The sequence below is a fragment of the Pelophylax lessonae genome (assembly GCF_965119305.1).
Source record: "Pelophylax lessonae genome assembly, chromosome: 8".
NCBI lineage: Eukaryota > Metazoa > Chordata > Amphibia > Anura > Ranidae > Pelophylax > Pelophylax lessonae.
Genome location: NC_138775.1, coordinates 102,107,988 through 102,127,376, shown reverse-complemented (window position 1 = coordinate 102,127,376; position 19,389 = coordinate 102,107,988). Strand labels below are relative to the sequence as shown.

General features: G+C 42.9%; 1 protein-coding gene across 2 annotated transcripts in view; it reads right to left on the bottom strand.

Moving 5' to 3' along the window:
• Positions 1-19,389, bottom strand: part of TMEM184B (transmembrane protein 184B) — a 329,919-nt gene that overhangs the window by 96,388 nt on the left and 214,142 nt on the right. For both annotated transcript variants that reach the window (XM_082265516.1, XM_082265517.1), the window contains exon 7: positions 19,079-19,170. In XM_082265516.1, the coding sequence (XP_082121642.1) occupies positions 19,079-19,170 (92 nt within the window). The remainder of the gene's footprint in view (positions 1-19,078; positions 19,171-19,389) is intronic.

The following is a 19,389-nucleotide window of genomic DNA, read 5'->3' as shown; positions in this document are numbered from 1 at the left end:
AGACTGCACAAGAATTTTGTCCGCCGACTACAGCCGACTGCAGAAGTGATGTCATGCGATGGTTAACTTTCCCTGTTTTTTTTCTTTTCTGAGCATGCCCAGTCTTGCAAATCTGCTGTCTGTCGGCCGAATTCTGTATTGACTGGCGAACAATCGGCCGCTCTGGTGTCGGCATACAAACATTTTAATGCTTGCACGACAGATTCTTTTCGGCCGAAAGTGCGCTGTCGGCAGCATCATACTAACAAGCCGAAAATCGGCCGATCGGTCGTCGGCCGAATCTTTTCGGCCGACAATCTGCACGTGTGTACGAGGCATTACTTCCTGGTTGCTAGAGATGGCCGTGGATCACATGACCTTTCCCCGTACGCGTTACGGCTCTTTATACTCTAGACTCCGCCCTCGTCCGGCCCTCGGCGTTCACCATCGCCATGGGGACAGTTACTTCCTCTACAGCAAGCAAGCAGGTGGGGACGGAGTGAACAATACCTCCCAGTCAGTCTAAGTCCAGCCTCCGGCATCTGCCATCACCATGGAGACTTACACTTAACCAGGAAGTGAAAAAAATAGACTGCACAGCAGAATAATGGTTGCCTATGCAATGAAGATTTAAAAAAAAAAAAACAAAAAAACATTTTTGCTAATTCTTTGGAATAATAGGCAGCTCTATATTGCCATCTCTGTAGCCTATTGTCAATTCCATACTAATAGTTCTATATTGGTCCTAATCCAAAATAATAATGTTTAATGAATCAATCAACAATTGATTAATTCATTCTAATGGTCATATATGACCCTAGCCATATCCTCAGCTAAAAGACCAGGTGGCAGCACGATACTCACTCTTAAAAAAGTATTAAATAAAATGGGATACACCAACCAACTGTACATAATCATACATATATTACATAAAATCCAATAATTAACTATAAAAATCATGTTATGCATACAAATATAAAACAAATATTACATGTAAATATAAAAACGTATATACAATGTTATTATATTACTAAAATACATATAAAAAACCATAAAAATGACTTGTATCTATCAGAAATAAAACAGTTAAGGTCAAAGTCGACATTGAGTCCTAGTGGTGTTAAAACCTTGGCCTCATAAATCCAGAAGGACTCACGGCGGCTAAGTTGACAGATGAAATTGCCACCCCTCCAGTGATTGACTTTTTCAATCCCCCAGAAAAATATGTGTTCTCCGACACGTACATGTAGTGCTCTAGATGTACGTCCGATGTATTGCAACCCACAATCGCACTCCAACATGTAGACCACCCCTTGTGTGGTACATGTTATTAGATTCTTAATTTTATAATTTTTTTTGTGTGACTGTGGATGTAAAATATCTTTCGGCCTTTTAATATTTTTCTTACAATTCTTGCATGTGGCACACTTGCCACATGCATAAAAACCGGATAAGAAGGAGAACAACCTATTGTCCTTGGTTTGAGGGGGATCTACCACTCCTGGGGCGATTTTATCCCTGAGAGAGGGAGCCTTCCGGTATACAAAATTGGGCTGTTCAGACAAAACTGGGCCTAGAACATTTTTTTTCTTTCAAAATGGACCAATGTTTACAAATAATTTGTTAGACTTTATGCTGAATATTGAAATCTAGGACTATCCGGAAATTGGTGTCTACTTCTTTGGATTTAGATATATCCAATAAGCTTTCCCTGTTTATATTCTTAACCCATTACAATTCCTTATCCACATCCTTTTGTACATTTCCCTTTTCTAAAAATCTTTCTGCTAAGACATCAGACTGTGATATAAAATCCTCCTCAGAGGTACAATTCCGCCTTAAACGTGTGAATTGCCCTCGGGGGATATTGCATAACCACAGTCTGTGATGGCAGCTATCTAGGGGAATGAAGGAATTTCGGTCGGTTGGTTTAAAATGATTGCATGTTTTAAATAAACCATCGGCCTTATAAACTTCCAAATCCAAGAAAACAATTTGGTCATTTTGTAAATTTCATGTCAAAGTGATATTTTTATCATTGCTATTTAACTTGTCGATGAAAACCTGGAGGCTATCTCTGTCGCCCTCCCATATCATGAACAAGTCGTCAATATAACGCCGGTAGCACTTTAATTGTGGGGGTGGGTTATCAAAGACAACATCTTCCTCCCAGTGGGCCATAAATAAATTGGCCACACTGGGAGCAAACTTAGTCCCCATCGCTACTCCTTTGACTTGTAAATAATAGCAATCATCGTACCAAAAGTAGTTTCATTTAAGACAGGATTTTAAACTCCTCTGAAGAAACCTTATTTGTTTTCTGGATAATTCTGAACTCGACAAAGCCCATTTTACTGCACTCAGCGCATCTGAGTGATCTATGATGGTATATAATGATCCCACATCTGCTGTGATCATTATACACTCAGAGGAACTAGATAGGGTGCTCAATATTTGTATAATGTGCTTTGTGTCTTTGAGATAAGATTTTGTCTTATGCACAACGGGCTGGAGAGAAAAAAAATCTATATATTGCCCCAACCTGGCCGTGATGGAATCAATCCCATTTAATATTGGGCGGCCAGGGGGATTTTCTAGTTCCTTATGTATTTTTGGTAGACCATATATTATGGGCCTCCTGCAAAATAAGGGGGTCCAGATAAAAGGGCCTCTTTATGGCTAAGTATACAACTAGATTCACCCTTAGTGACTAAAACATGCAGTTCTTCCTTGAATTCAAACATGGGGTCTTTAGACAGAACCTGATAGGTGGAACGGTCACTAAGGAGCCTCAACATTTCGTTTTAATAATAGGTGCCACTTAATACTACTAGACCTCCTCTGTCTGCCGGACGAATGACAATTCACTTCTCTTCTCTAAGGACTGTATTCCTCTCTTAATACATTGAGGATCATAGGCTTTTTTTAGATTTCAGTCTGTCCAGGTCACTACAAATCATGTGTTTAAAAACATCTAAGTGTTTGGTATCTTGACCTGGCGGATTGAAAGTAGATTTGTTTCTTAGAGAGGAATGATGATGAGTGGTGGGGGCAGAGTTTTGGGTAATTGGGTTAGACATAAAATATTTTTTGATGCTCAACTGTCTAGTAAATTTTTGGATGTTGACATATGTTTGGAATTTATTTAAATTTCTAATTGGTGCAAATTTCAACCCTTTGTCCAAGACTTTTAATTCGTCTTCCGTAAGGGGAACATCTCTTAGGTTGTAAATTCCAGTGCCTATCTTGGTCTCTGTCTTTTTGGTTCGTCGTCCTCCTCTGCATCCTCTCTGTTTTTTCTTTTACCTATGCTGTAGTTGGCATTGTCTACTAAGTGGTGCTTCCCCACAATTAAAGTGCTACCGGCGTTATATTGACATATAAAGGGAATTTGTAGCCCTAATAATGATACATAAAAGTCCACATTAAAATGTGTAAAAGAAATGTCCTTATAGAATCCACATAAATAACGGTTAATCTCCACGTGAAATTTGAGGATGACATCCAGCAGCACTCTTAAGAAGAACGAGGTGAGATAGAACCGCCACCAACAGAGGTATAATATATACCCTTACCAGATTAAAAGACCTTACAAGCAGTATACAACAGATGGTGTCAGTTGGAATCGATCATCATCCAAGCAGGTATCCACCGTTAGTCATCCTTCAAATGCTGTTTTACCACTGTGAGCATTTTTCTCAGAAAGAAACACAAAGGAAGCCTCTCATAGTGTAGTTTATCAAACTTGGGCCATTTATTGTAAAAAACTGAGGTACACTCACATTTTTGCAGAGTGGCAGAAGCATTGGAATGTCATCATGGGCTGTGGATGTTTCTAACCGGAAAGATGGCCGCCGTCTTCCTCCACTGTGCATGCATCCGGCATCCACCAATGAGGGTCCACCCAACGCATGTTTCGTCATACGCAATGTCAGGGGCGTGGCCTCAAGGTGGGAGGATGCAGCTCTTATACAGGCAAGATGGGGCGGATTGGTCAGCAGAAAAGGCCAGAAATAGAAGCTATGCGCTCCAATGACCGGAAACACCAGTATATAATATAGGCCAGTCGCAATGAATGCCATAAATCCAATTGGTATTAATAATACAAACTGGACTAAAGCACCGGCCTCCAAAAGAAAATTATAGGACAAAATAACATGTCAAAAATAGTTCTCAAACTACTCTATATAAGGCATGCGAAGTCCAGGGACAGCGCCATCTTGTGGCCAGATGAAACAACCCACCACAATAACATCCAAAATATTAGCCACTCTGCAACCATACGATATACACTTAAAAAACCTACATCAAAGAAATACACAAATATAATAATCAAAATTAAATACCAATTCAAAAAGGGGAGAAAAAATCTCCTATATTAAACACATATAATATTATTAAAAATATTATCCAACATTTTGGTGCATCTGCCAAGCTTATTACAATTTCACCAAATACAAATGAGACATATAAAGGATAATGCAAAGGTATGTTATATATAATGAAGGAGGAATACTATTGAATATTTCCATCCAGCACATAACCTCACAAATAAAAAACATATGAGGGTACATCATGCGTTGTTAATGAACGCGTTCAGGTCCCACTTAATGTTAAACCCGTATGGGGCGTAGGATTTTATTTGATAAATCCAGGAGCTTTCCAACCTGGAAGTACCCCTGGTGAGGTTACTCCCCCGCCAATTTCCCACGTACCTGTCCATCCCCAAAAATAAGGTACCTGCTGGATTCCTATTATGGCACGTGTCATAATGACGAGAAACACTATGCTTAGGAAAGCCTTTAACCATATTCGTAATATGTTCTTTCAAGCGAACCCTAAGAATAAGGTACCTGCTGGATTCCTATTATGGCACGTGTCATAATGACGAGAAACACTATGCTTAGGAAAGCCTTTAACAATATTTGTAATATGTTCTTTCAAGTGAACCCTAAGCATCCTAGTAGTGCGACCCACATATTCCAACCCACATGGGCATCTAATGAGATACACCACGTGTCTGGATGTACAGGTAATGAAAGGTTTCATTGTATGGACCTGTTTGGTGACTCCTGCCTCAAACCTTTCACATTTTTTCTTACCGCCTGTGTTTACTCTACAGACCGCACAAGATTTACAGGGGAAAAAAAACCCCTTTGTCTTGGAAAAAGGAAACCCTTTTCGGGGGATTTATAATATTGGGAGCAACTTGTAACTTCAGAGGCGGAACACCTCTAAAAATTACCTGTGGTGCCTCTGGTAAGATGGGACCTAAAACCCCATCATTCCGCAGCACATGCCAGTGTCTCCGCAAAATTTTCTTCACGGAATAGTGTTGTGTGGAATATGAGGAAAAGAAAGCATGCTGAAAGGTATCATCCTTTTGTCTGGATTTTGGTTGTAATAAATCCTCTCAGTTTTTTTGGTCTGCACGTACAATGGCAGAATCAAGGTCTTTTTCTTCATAACCTCTTTCCAAAAACTTATGTTTAAGGGAGACAGCCTCTTTAAGGAAGTTCTCCCTCCTAGTGCAGTTGCGCCTAAGCCTTAAAAATTGACTGAGAGGAACGGATCTCAGCCAAGATGGATGATGACAGCTGGTCATGTCAATAAATCCGTTCCTGTCAGTCTCTGAAATATGTGGAGGTGACGACATGATCGTCCACTATCTTAATGTTTAGATCCAAAAAATTGATCTCTTTTTTACTCCACTCAAAGGTGAGCACAATACCCCTATCATTCATGTTCAGCGTGGCCATAAATTGCTCTAAAGAATATCGCCATCCCACAGGAGGAGGATGTCGTCAATGTACCTACGCCAGAGCACAAGCTCAGGCCGAGGGACAGTACCGACGACTGGCCATGAATAGATTGGCCATGCTTGGCGCAAATTTAGCGCCCATGGCGCTAAGCAAAAATGTGAAAGGTTTGAGGCAGGATTCACCAAACAGGTCCATAAAATTAAACCTTTCATTACCTGTACATCCAGACACGTGGTGTATCTCATTAGATGCCCATGTGGGTTGGAATATGTGGGCCGCACTACTAGGATGCTTAGGGTTCGCTTGAAAGAACATATTACGAACATTGTTAAAGGCTTTCCTAAGCATAGTGTTTCTCGTCATTATGACACGTGCCATAATAGGAATCCAGCAGGTACCTTATTTTTGGGGATTGACAGGTACGTGGGAAATTGGCGGGGAAGTAATCTCACCAGGGGTGTTTCCAGGTTGGAAATATCTTGGATTTATCAAATAAAATCCTACGCCCCATACAAGCTTAACATTGAGTGGGACCTTTATTTGTGAGGTTATGTGCTGAATGGAAATATTCAATAGTATTCCTCCTTCATTAATTATATATAACATACCTTTGCATTATCCTTTATATGTCTCATTTGTATTTGGTGAAATTGTAATCAGCTTGGCAGAATGAATAATATTTTTAATAATATTATGTGTGTTTAATATAGGAGATTTTTTCTCCCCTTTTTGAATTGGAATTTACTTTTGATTATTATATTTATGTATTTCTTTGATGTAGGTTTTTTAAGTGTATATCGTATGGTTGCAGAGTGGCTAATATTTTGGATGTTATTGTGGTGGGTTGTTTCATCTGGCCACAAGATGGCGCTGTCCCTGGACTTCGCATGCCTTATATAGAGAAGTTTGAGAACTATTTTTGACATGTTATTTTGTCCTATAATTTTCTTTTGGAGGTCGGTGCTTTAGTCCAGTTGTTTGTATTATTGATACCAATTGGATTTATGGCATTCATTGCGGCTGGCCAATATTATATACTGGTGTTGCCGGTCATTGGAGCGCATAGCTTCTATTTCTGGCCTTTTCTGCTGACCAATCCGCCCTGTCTTGCCTGTGTAAGAGCTGCGTCCTCCCACCTTGAGGCCACGCCCCTGACTACGTCATTGCATATGACGAAACGTGCGTTGGGTGGACCCTCATTGGTGGATGCCGAACGCATAGGCAGTGGAGGAAGACGGTGGCCACCTTTCCGGTTAGAAACATCCACAGACCATGATGACATTTCAATGCTGCTGCCACTCTGCAAAAATGTGAGTGTACCTCAGTTTTTTAAAATAAATGGCCCAAGTTTGATATACTACACTATGAGAGGCTTCCTTTGTGTTTCTTTCTGAGAAAAATGCTCACAGTGGTAAAACAGCATGTGAAGGATGACTAACGGTGGATACCCGTTTGGGTGCCACATGCAAGAATTGTAAGAAAAATATTAAAAGGCGTAAAGATTTTACATCCAGTCACACAAAAAAATTATAAAATTAAGAATCTAATAACATGTACCACACAAGGGGTGGTAAAAATGTTAGAGTGTGATTGTGGGTTGCAATACATCGGACGTACATCTAGAGCACTACATGTACGTTTCGGAGAACACATTTTTCTGGGGGATTGAAAAAGTCAGTCATCACTGGAGGGGCGGCAATTCCATCCGTCAACTTAGCCGCCGTGAGTCCTTCTGGATTTATGAGGCCAAGGTTTTAACACCACTAGGACTCAATGTCGACTTTGACCTTAATTGTTTTATTTCTGATAGATACAAGTCATTTTTATGTTTTTTTTTTAATGTATTTTAGTAATATAACATTTTATATACGTTTTATATAGATTTTTATATTTACATTTAATAAAATTTGTTTTAGATTTGTATGCATAACATGATTTTTATAGTTAATTATTGGATTTTTTTGTAATATATGTATGATTATGTACAGTTGGTTGGTGTATCCCATTTTATTTATTACTTTAAGAGTGAGTAGTGTGCTGCCACCTGGTCTTTTAGCTGAGGATATGGCTAGGGTCATATATGACCATTAGAAAGAATTAATCAATTGTTGATTGATTCAATAAACATTATTTTGTATTAGGACCAATATAGAACTATTAGTATGGAATTGACTATAGGCTACATAGATAGCAATATAGAACTGCCTATTATTCTAAAGAATTAGCAAAAAAAAATTTTTTTTGTTAAATCTTCAATGCATAGGCAACCATCGCGCCCCTGTGCAGTCTTTTTTTTTTTAACTTCCTGGTTAAGTGTAAGTCTTCATCACATAGTGATGGCAGATGCCGGAGGCTGGACTTAGACTGACTGGGAGGTATTGTTCACTCCGTCCCCGCCTGCTTGCTTCCTGTTAGAGGAAGTAACTGTCCCCATGGTGATGGTGAACGCCGAGGGCCAGACGAGGGCGGAGTCTAGAGTATAAAGAGTAGGATCAATGATACGTCCATATCCCCGCTGACGAAGTCCCGCCCACCCAGGCGTAATGCGTACGGGGGAAGGTCATGTGATCCACGGCCATCTCTAGCAACCAGGAAGTAACACAGCACGCTGCACGCTCTGCAAACGAATGCTTTGTAACAACGGATACAAAGTAAGTGCAATTCTTTTTGCTATAATAAACTAGCGATATACAGAGAGCACTAGATCCCTTTGGTTTTTTTCATATATCGTGGGAGGTATTCCGGAGTTATCGCATAAAGCAGGTTTGTGTTCTGCTGTGAAGATTGGTTTGCTTTGCCTGCTGACTAAATGTTTGGAGCTGTGTTCCCCGAGAATCTGATTTCATAAGCGTTCTGACCCTGCAGGGTCTTGGCATTGAGGTGAGAGGCAGATAATGCTTGGTGGTGGGAAGTTTTGAGCACTGAAGTCACACCATATTGTATGTTCACTAGATTACGTGTGGGCTCTTTCCTCCTGCATCATTTGAAGCTATGGACTGTCTCTCCTTCACATTTTGACTATGTTGTTGGGTCTTTCACAGTTATCAATTTGAAATATCGGTTTCCAGCTTTTGAGTGATTTATATAGGACTGCGCTGCACTATTGTTTATTATGTATGCTAAAAGGTGTTTAGATTGCCCTTGAGTGTCAGCTGCTGGTCCATTTATGGTTTATATATTCAGCGCTGAATCTTTCCTATATTTAAAATAATCCTATTTTTGTTCATCACATTTGATTCACTAGATTGTTTGAGCGCCGTACCCCTTTTTGCTTGAACATATCCACGTGTACCACGTTTACGTTGCAGCTCACAAGTTTGAAAGAAATTTCACACATCATCATAAATTAACACAAGAATCAAATAATTTTTTTATCAAAATTTTATTCATTAGCGCAGGTTGGTTGGTGTTTCACACTAATCCCCTTTTCCACCTGCCAGTTTTCCAGACCGGGAAAGAGGACAGGAACGAAACGTTCTCCCCACCTTAGCATGGCGGCTACCTCCAAAGCCGCCAGGACACTTCTTGTGACGATTAAATGCGCACTGGACATCCCTGAATACGGTCCGTCCAATGTTCCAGGCACAGTCTTATTGCTTGGAGTTCAGGGACATTAATCGGTAGTCTGGACTCTTCCAGTGTCCCCACCCGGACAGGCTGGCATCTGTGGTAACCACTGTCCAATACAAGGGGAGGAAGGATTTGCTCAGCCGAAGCGCAGGAGAATAAAGCCACCATATCAGGGACTCTTTCGTTCCCCGGCTCACCCGGATCTGATTGTCAAGAGAATGCCGATTCTTGTCCTATTTGTCCAGAATCTCCCTTTGCAGGGACCTCGTATGGAACTGTACAAAACGGAACCGCCTCGAAGGTAGACACCCTCAGGCCCAGCACCCGCATGCAAGTCTGGAGGGATGACCATCTGCTGGACAGCAGGAGACTAACTGCAGCCTGCAGTTCTGGAGTCTGTCTAGAGGAAGGAGCACTCTTGCTAAGGCCGAGTCCAGAGTCAGACCCAGATAAGTCCAGCTTCATGGACGGAACCAGAGCAGACTTCTAAAAATTCAGAATCCAGCCAAAGTTTGTATGGTGATCTCCAGGTTTTTCACAGAGCAGTAGGAGACTCTCGCAGAAGGAGGTCCTCCCAGTAGCCCAGTACCATGATCCCCACTGACAAACAATGCTAGCATTGGGGCCAACACTTTTGTGAAGACCCGAGGAGCGGAGGCAAGACCAAAGAGTAACTCCACAAACCGATAATGCTCCTTTTTCACGGCACAGCGGAGAAATCGCTGGTGACCGACACATTGGAATGTGAAGGTAAGCGTCCTTGATGTCAAAAGCCCCTTGATGCAGTGATGCCACTACTTTGCGAATGAACTCCATTCTGAACTTCTGCGCCTTGAGGTCCAGGATTAGACGCACTTTGCCTTCCTTCCTGGGAACTGTAAACAGGTTTGAGTAAAACCCCTGAAAACGTTCCAATGTCGGAACTAGGACAATCACCCCCTGAAGTAACAGGTCTTGTATTGCCCCAAAAAGACCCAGAGCAGTCCAGGGAAAGGCACAAGTTGGAAGGAAAGAACATTTCCAAAGGGTAATAACAAAACTTGATCTTGTAGCCAGACCATATGACTTTGTGGACTCACTTGTCTTGTACCAGGAGAAGTCCACGGGTCCGGAAACCAGCGAAGATATCCCCCCACTCCAGATATGGGTGAGGGCGCACCTATATGCTGAAGGAGCCTTGCCCGCGGGTCTGGAGAAGCCTGCTCTCGACTTGCCAGACCAAGTTCGCTTGGCTCCACCAGAGGCTGCCCTAAAAGGCTTTGATCCCTTGTCTGGGGCGAAAAAAACTTCATATGAGCCGAGAAGGATGGCCCACGTCTACGATGAGGGTCCTTGCTCTTACTGAAAAAAGGAATGTATACCAGCGCTATGGAGTTTTTCCGTGTACTGAATCAGGCTTAAAAAAGGTTTAAAAAGGTGGTGTAAGCTGCCTCCAACCTACCTCTGAGGTAGTAAAATAGAAAGGATTGCAAAAAATGTTGGGACCGGCGCTACCACTTATAAAACGTGCATGTGCAAAATAGAAAAGTGCATATAGTGCTAAAGGTGCACGCAATAAAATATATAAAGTGCTACGTGCTATTTATGGGCTGTGCCTAATGTGCCATACTATAAACATACTGTAAACATCATATGTTTTGCATATATTTATACAAATAAAGTGCCGAGTGCTGTTATTGCCAAAAACCCCGTGTAGTGATTGAGAAATCAAACAAAGTATGGTGTCGGTAGGTGATTCACCGAAAAACACCGCTGCTTACCACACTCTTTTGGCCGATACCCCGACACTTCTTCGGTCACTAAAATAAAGGATAAGCCTCCATTGCGTAGCATATGTTATGTCCAGACAAATAAACGTAGCATCCACTCACAGTTAGGGAGTTCACTATCAGCTCTGAGAGGTGTTCGCCGGACCGCTTCCGCGTTCCACCGGCTCAAACCACCGTTCCCGGAAGTGACGTATTGACGTACGTGAACCACGCCCTACGCGTTTCGTCATACGACGTCATCTGGAGCGTGCCGTCCATCTCTACTCCCGGTCTTTATATAGGCTGGGATGGCGCCATCTTGGTATACCTACTTTGCGACCGAACACGGCGGCCATCTTGGTATACCTATCCCGTAGCCTAGATAATGTTTACTCATCATGTGAACTCCCTTCATCCCTTTAATAAATAATCTTTATTAAAACGACAAGTACGAATAAACATAAATGACTATTAATAATTAAAATGGAATTAAAGATTTTTTAAAATTGAAATGTGCTAAGAGTGATGTGTCTGGTTTAATCGGTAGTGAGCCGATAACCAGTGGTGCCGTGATACTAATAAAAATAAAAATAAAAATACTCAAAATAATTTTATTATGGTGACATTGTGGTCTAGTGATGTGTATTAATTATACTTAATATAAGCTCGTGGGCCCACGTGTCTACGCAAAATAGTGCTAGACTATAAAGAAGGTGCCCATACATATACCAATCTAATCGGTGAGATAGAAATCGTGCTAAAAAATATTTTTGTTTTTTTAGAAACAAGATTGATTTTTTAAAAGGCAGTTTCTCAGTAAGTCCATCCGCTGTACTGTAAGTCCATATCTTTGTAAACTTTGTTACTCTGAACAGATATGTAGTAAAAATCCATTATAGACCCAGGTTTATCCAGAGGACCCAATGAATGTTATATGGGGGACCATATACAATAAAATATAAAATATTCCAAGAGGTAAAAATTGGTAAAAAAAAATGTATAAACGCAACAGTATGTCCTTAAAACTGTGTCTTTAAAAGACAAGAGGCTGTGATTCACGAATTTTCATACAAAAGAGGACTAATTTCTAAACAACTCCTTAAAAATCCTTAAAAAACCTTTTACTACATATCTGTTCAGAGTAACAAAGTTTACAAAGATATGGACTTACAGTACAGCGGATGGACTTACTGAGAAACTGCCTTTTAAAAAAATCAATCTTGTTTCTAAAAAAACAAAAATATTTTTTAGCACGATTTCTATCTCACCGATTAGATTGGTATATGTATGGGCACCTTCTTTATAGTCTAGCACTATTTTGCGTAGACACGTGGGCCCACGAGCTTATATTATATTAAGTATAATTAATACACATCACTAGACCACAATGTCACCATAATAAAATTATTTTGAGTATTTTTATTTGCATCACGGCACCACTGGTTATCGGCTCACTACCGATTAAACCAGACACATCACTCTTAGCACATTTCAATTTTAAAAAATCTTTAATTCCATTTTAATTATTAATAGTCATTTATGTTTAGTCGTACTTGTCGTTTTAATAAAGATTATTGTTTTATAAGTACGGCAAACACAGCATGAAGGGAGTTCACATGATGAGTAAATATTATCTAGGCTACGGGATAGGTATACCAAGATGGCCGCCGTGTTCGGTCGCAAAGTAGGTATACCAAGATGGCGCCATCCCAGCCTATAAAAAGACCGGGAGTAGAGATGGACGGCACTCTCCAGATGACGTCGTATGACGAAACGCGTAGGGCGTGGTTCACGTACGTCAATACGTCACTTCCGGGAACGGTGGTTTGAGCCGGTGGAACGCGGAAGCGGTCCGGCGAACACCTCTCAGAGCTGATAGTGAACTCCCTAACTGTGAGTGGATGCTACGTTTATTTGTCTGGACATAACATATGCTAAGCAATGGAGGCTTATCCTTTATTTTAGTGACCGAAGAAGTGTCGGGGTATCGGCCAAAAGAGTGTGGTAAGCAGCGGTGTTTTTCGGTGAATCACCTACCGACACCATACTTTGTTTGATTTCTCAATCACTACACGGGGTTTTTGGCAATAACAGCACTCGGCACTTTATTTGTATAAATATATGCAAAACATATGATGTTTACAGTATGTTTATAGTATGGCACATTAGGCACAGCCCATAAATAGCACGTAGCACTTTATATATTTTATTGCGTGCACCTTTAGCACTATATGCACTTTTCTATTTTGCACATGCACGTTTTATAAGTGGTAGCGCCGGTCCCAACATTTTTTGCAATCCTTGCCCTTACTAGCCTGTGTAAGAAAGGAACTCTTCCCACCTGAGGGACCCTTACTGATGTCACATCCAGGGTAGCTCCAAAAAGGCGATCTCCTTGAAAAGGAAGATAAGTCAAGGCCTTTTTAGAAGTCTGGGAGCCACATCCAAAGAGGCATCACAGATAAACTGCAGCCCCCGAAACAACTGGTCGGCCAACTCCGTGAAGGCAGCGGGGAGCTGCTCCCCCTCCAGGTCATGGCGTAAAAGCTTGGCTCACTCGGGGAGAGTTTGCGACATCAGGGCAATGGTGAATACTGACCTCAGTGCCGAACCAGCCAGAGTGTACATATTTCGGGCCACAGCCTCTGCCTTCCTGTCAGCCGGGTCCTTCGAAGCCGGAGACTCTTCAACCCGAATTATGGATGCCTTGTTCATCCTGGAAACCGGATGGTCCACCACCGGTGAAACAGTCCACTTTTTAAGAGGAGACTCCTCATAGGGGTACCGCATAGCAAATCGCTTAGGGGACGTTTTAGTCGCTCCCACTCTTTGACGAGACAGATGAGGCAGGGGGCTCTTTTTGCTAGCCTGTCACCCAAAACCACTTCCATTAGGGACACAAAGGATTCCAGGGCCGCCGTCAGTGCATCAATGGATGGTTGGGACCCGGAGGCCAGGAAGTCCCCTGGACTCAACAACGCCACCACCGACCTGATGGATTCCATCTGGAACTTCTGTACCCTCACAAAGCGGTACAGAGACTTTAGGACCAGAATCGGACGCACTTCACCTCTTTTCTGGACACTGAACAGGTTGGAATAAAACCTGTGAAACCTGTCCCGCTGAGGGACCGGCACGATAACGTCTTGGCCAAGAAGATCTTGCACCGCCCCCTTGAGATCTCTGAAACAATCGGGAGTCAGACAGAGATTTGATGGAAAGAACCTGTCTGCGAGGCAAGATCGAAACTCCATTTTGTACCCTGAACAAATCAGTTTGTGAACCCACCTGTCCTGAATTTGTGACAACCAGGGTTCCGGAAAAACAACGCAGACGTCCCCCTACCACTAAAACGTGTGTTGGCATCCCTATAGGAAGAGGTGGACTGGGCCGCCTTGGGCTTACCCGACCATGGCTTTTTGTGACCACCTGAGGTCTTGAAGGATTTTATTTTATCCTGTGCCCCGAAGGCACGAAAGGACCCACGATGAGCCTTAAAAGAAGGGCCCCGCCTAGCGTGGGAGGATTTTTCCTTTAGCAGCTTGGGGCAAAAGGGTACTTTTACCCCCCGTAAGCCCCTTAATAAACTCATCCAGAGTGTCCCCAAAAAGACGACTACCCACATAAGGGACATCAGACACAGTCTTTTTGGAAGCGTGGTCAGCCGACCAGCTTTTCAGCCAAATAATGCAGCGGATCGCAACCCCCCACCGCAGACAGCCGTGCGACCAAAGGATCCTCGTCCAAGGCCGCGTCACACAGGTACATTACAGCCTGGCTCAATTGATCCACCATGTCAAGGGCTGTCGGAGAGGCCGATTCCGCCACCAGGTTGCGCCGAAGCACCTTGGACCATTCCGTAACAGCCTGGCAAACCATCACCGATGCAAACACAGGTTTGAGCAGGGAGCCCTCCACAAAGCACATGTGGTGGGAAAAGCGTCTCCACACGCCTATCAGCCGGATCCTTGAACACCGGGGAGTCCTCCACAGCCATCAAGGTGAATTTATTAAACCTGGACACAGTGTGGTCCACTTTAGGTGACCCTGTCCAAGGCTTGTCTACAGGGTCCGCAAAGGGATAATGGTAGTTGAACCGCTTAGGCACTACCAGCATATGTTTGGTGCAACACCATTGGACGTTCACTATGCCGTGAAACTCTTCGGGGCAGGGGAAAACCTGCCCCGACTTCTGGGCTTTGCAGAAACCTGAACACACCCTGCTTACTCGACTGAGAGGGCTCATCGTCAAGATGTAAAGCCTCCTTAATGGAGCTAATGAGTGCATCCACTGCTGCGCGTTCTCGCGCCGCCGTTGAGGAAGACTCTTTCTCCTCCCTATAGGAAAGTGAGGACTGGGACCCCTCCGGGGGGACATTGTCCGTGGCAACCAAATCAGGCTCTGAGTCAGAAGACTGGGAGGAAAAAACAGTTTTTGCAGGAAAAAGCCTGAGAAAACAGCTAAAATCCCCCCACAGTGTCCCACAGTACTTGCCACAAGCTACTGCTTGTGAGAGAAAAGAGGAAGTGACCTCATTCACTAGAGGCCTATGCCCACCCGGAGCCACAAGAAAATGGTGCCTGATTGAAAACACATAGCAGGAAGCACTGGCAAGATGGCCGCCGCCCTTACTAGGCGGTTGCCCACACCCAAGATGGCGCCCAAACCGGCGTCAAGATGAGGAAGTAAAATGGCTGCTGCCCACACAAGACAAAATAGCCTGCCCTCAGCCCAAATGGCGGCTGTGCAAGCGGCACCAATTCCAGTAAAAAATACACACACTGGCCCCCCACAGGGAACCCCAGAGAGAACCCCCGGGATGTAGGAAGCTCCCCACACCCCCCAGTCATGGCAGTATCTACCGCAGAGGGCCCCCAGCAGGGGCAGGGAGGAATATCCCCCAGGAGGGGGATACCACAGAAGCCACCATGTACTGCCACCCCCCAAGAGTGGGCCCCCCCAAGAGTGGGCCCACAGAACACCCCCACAGATAACTACCAGGGGTAGTAACGCTCACCAGTTCCAGCTAACTTTTCTGTTTCTGATACAGAATAGTGGGGGAGCTGTCAGCCAGGAAGGATGCTAGCAACTTACGGGCGTTCCAGAGTTGAGACATCCTGGCGCAGAAAACTCTGCAGGCTCGTCCCCATCCCAAAAGGGGCACTGTCGTTGCGAGGCCAGGGCGCACCAGTGACCTGCGACGCTCGGTGGCAGGCCGGGACTCCATAAGGATCTATATTATCCAGTGCGAAGCCTAGCTCTGCTGTCGCTTGTAGTCCTCCAGGAATTCCCTGACTAACTAGCAATAGTGAGTGAAATAAAAAAGCTATTGTCAAAGAAAAAAACACTTCTTAACCTCCCTGGCGGTATGATTATGTCAGGAATTACATACCAAAAGCGGTACAATTGTTTTCATGGAAATTTGGCGTTGTGTATTATAGGCCTACAATTCTTAGTAATTACTGACTTAAACCTGACCAAAACAAGACTCTAGTAGACATCCCAGATGTGATAAATTTGAAACACAAACACGTGAATTATAATCAAATCAATAATATTATTTTATTATTTAATATATAATATATATAATAAAATTATATTATTGATTAGATTATAATTCATGCATTATATATTATATATAGATATATGTGTGTATATATATATATATATATATATATATATATATATACACATATACATATACATACACACACACACACACCGGTATATATATATATATATATATATATATATATATATATATATATATATATATATATATATATATATATATATATATATACATACACACACACACACACACACACATACATACATATATATATATATATATATATATATATAAATAAAATATAAAATGTGTTTTATGCAACGTTTTTTTTTTTTTTTTTTTAATTTCCCTCCCCAGTTCCGCTCCCATGCAGCATTGCTGCTGCAGGGAACGGAACTAGGAAGTGATCAGACCGACGGAGGGACGGAGGAGCGGCGGGGATCTCGGCTGGCGATCTCAGCAATGAGAGATCATCGCTGGATCGCCAGGATAAGGTAAGAGAACACCGCTGCGCTCTCTGCAATCCACCCCGAGCGTGACTCGGGGTTACCGATCCTGATATGAAAAATCAACCCAGAGTCACGCTCGGGATTACCGCCTAGGAGGTTAATCAAAAATAAGATAAAGAAACTGGAGACACTAGGTCCCAGCAGGGAAACCTACCCTAATCCTTACGCTAGGCAACAGGGACAGAAAAAGGTGGAAAACAGGCCGTCGGCGCAGTGACGGCAAAAAATGACGTCACGCGCTGGCGCCGATGCATGGTGGAACCGCCCACCCGATCCACCGCGCCGGAGGGAGAAAGGGAGGGCGCCCGCCATGCAGCGCAGCTCCCAAGATGATCCTCCAGCGCGGTGGATCGGGTGGGTGGTTCCTCCATGCATTGGCACCATGCCCGGTGTGTGACGTCATTTTTTGGCGTCACTGCGCCGACGGCCTGTTCACCGCAGTGTATTTAGGCTGCCTATGAGACGGCATGCCCATGGTGGCTGCTGGCCCTACGGCAACCCCCTGCATACACTGGCATGACGCTGGGACCACAATGCAGTACTACTCTCGGCGGACACGGGACGCTTATGTTTGGAGTCTGGGTTTCACTCCAGGTACTTGCCTTTCTCCCTCTTTCTGTATTTCACTTTGGATATTGGTTTTCGGTCTTTGTATTCATCCACACCTTTTTCTTTGGGCTTGTCTCATCTTCCAGGCCCCCCCCCCATTCGTATCTATTGGCCTCACTGTTATCTGTTTGGGTTACCAGTCTTTATACTCTCTACACTCCTCATTTTACCTCTCAAACTTCATTTGGGGTCACATACACCACTGTGTCCCACCAATCTCCCTTTCACCATGTTAGCAGCACTATGGTAGTCTAACCATATATATTTCAAATATACTTTGTATATAATAACTACACACACTCTATTTATCCTTATATTTTCTTATAGATATTTTTCTCCTGCTGCTACATGTACCATTTCTACTCCATTTATCCCAGCCCACACTCCTCATCTGTGTGGGGTGTTCAGCCTGGTTCACATGCTGTGTGTGCCCTCAGCTCCCGTGGGAGACATCCGGGGCCTTGCCTCATTTCCAGTACCAGTTACCATCTCATTACAGTGTAAGTGTTGGGTATTTGAGGCTACTGCCTCTCTTCCCCTCCCCCCTTTTCCCCAGTCTTCATCCATCACCATTTGCCCTTTCCTGACATATACATATATATTTTTTAGATCTAACATCAACTCCTTATGAAGTGGCATATTCAGTCCACGAAACGTGTAGAGTCTACGATGTTACGTTTTTATATTATATATATATATATATATATATATATATATATATATATCTCTACTACTGTGATAAATTGTACTCCTTGATGTTGCGATATTTATTATAATTTTTATTTCTTGGAAATTTGTTATTTGGTTGCCATGAACACTGGATCTGTGATAATGTATTACCCTATGCCACAACCATTTTCATGTATGATCTTTTATGTATGGTTTTCTACAATGTATGTACTCATCAATAAATTTGATATTTTTCTTGTAAGCCGTGTCGTGTCTCTCTCTCAAAGTCCCAAACCTTTTCATGTACAATGAATCGGGATGGAGACGCACGGCATATCCCACCGTGCGTCTCATTTAAAGTCCCAAACCTCCCCCAATTTTCTATCTACTGTGCATGTGTGAAGTGCGCTGCGCATTTTGAATAGTGCGGCGGCGGGCGAAGGAGGTGGGGGCCAGGCTTGTGACGCACTTCGCCGCGGCAGAGTCCACTGGAAGTAGGGACCGGTACCTGTCAAAACAGGTACCTGCCGCCCCTTTCCCCCCCAAATGTGGCACCAGTGGGGGGGAGCAAACAGATAAGCGGAAATTCTACTTTTGGGTGGAACTCCACTTTAATCTCTCAAATTAGGCAGGTCTAGTATTATACACTTATGACTCACTTAAAATCACCATCCCGATATTTGCCAAAAGCTTGAAGTATGACCGTGATGATCGCCATCAGAGGTTTAACCACACAAAACTGCAGAGTTGCCTGAAAACGGGAAAACACAAATCAGTTTACTGTGATAACATGGGTATAAACATGGAATAAAACATTGCATAATATAAATCATAGTAGACCTTTCACAAATCTCGGCAATGAAAAATGAATTTGAAGAAAAAAAATTCAGGCTAAAACAATCAGCAGATCTAAGAAGAAAGGTAGTTGAAGTTATTTGCAAATGATATTGCAACTTTTGACATAGGTGGA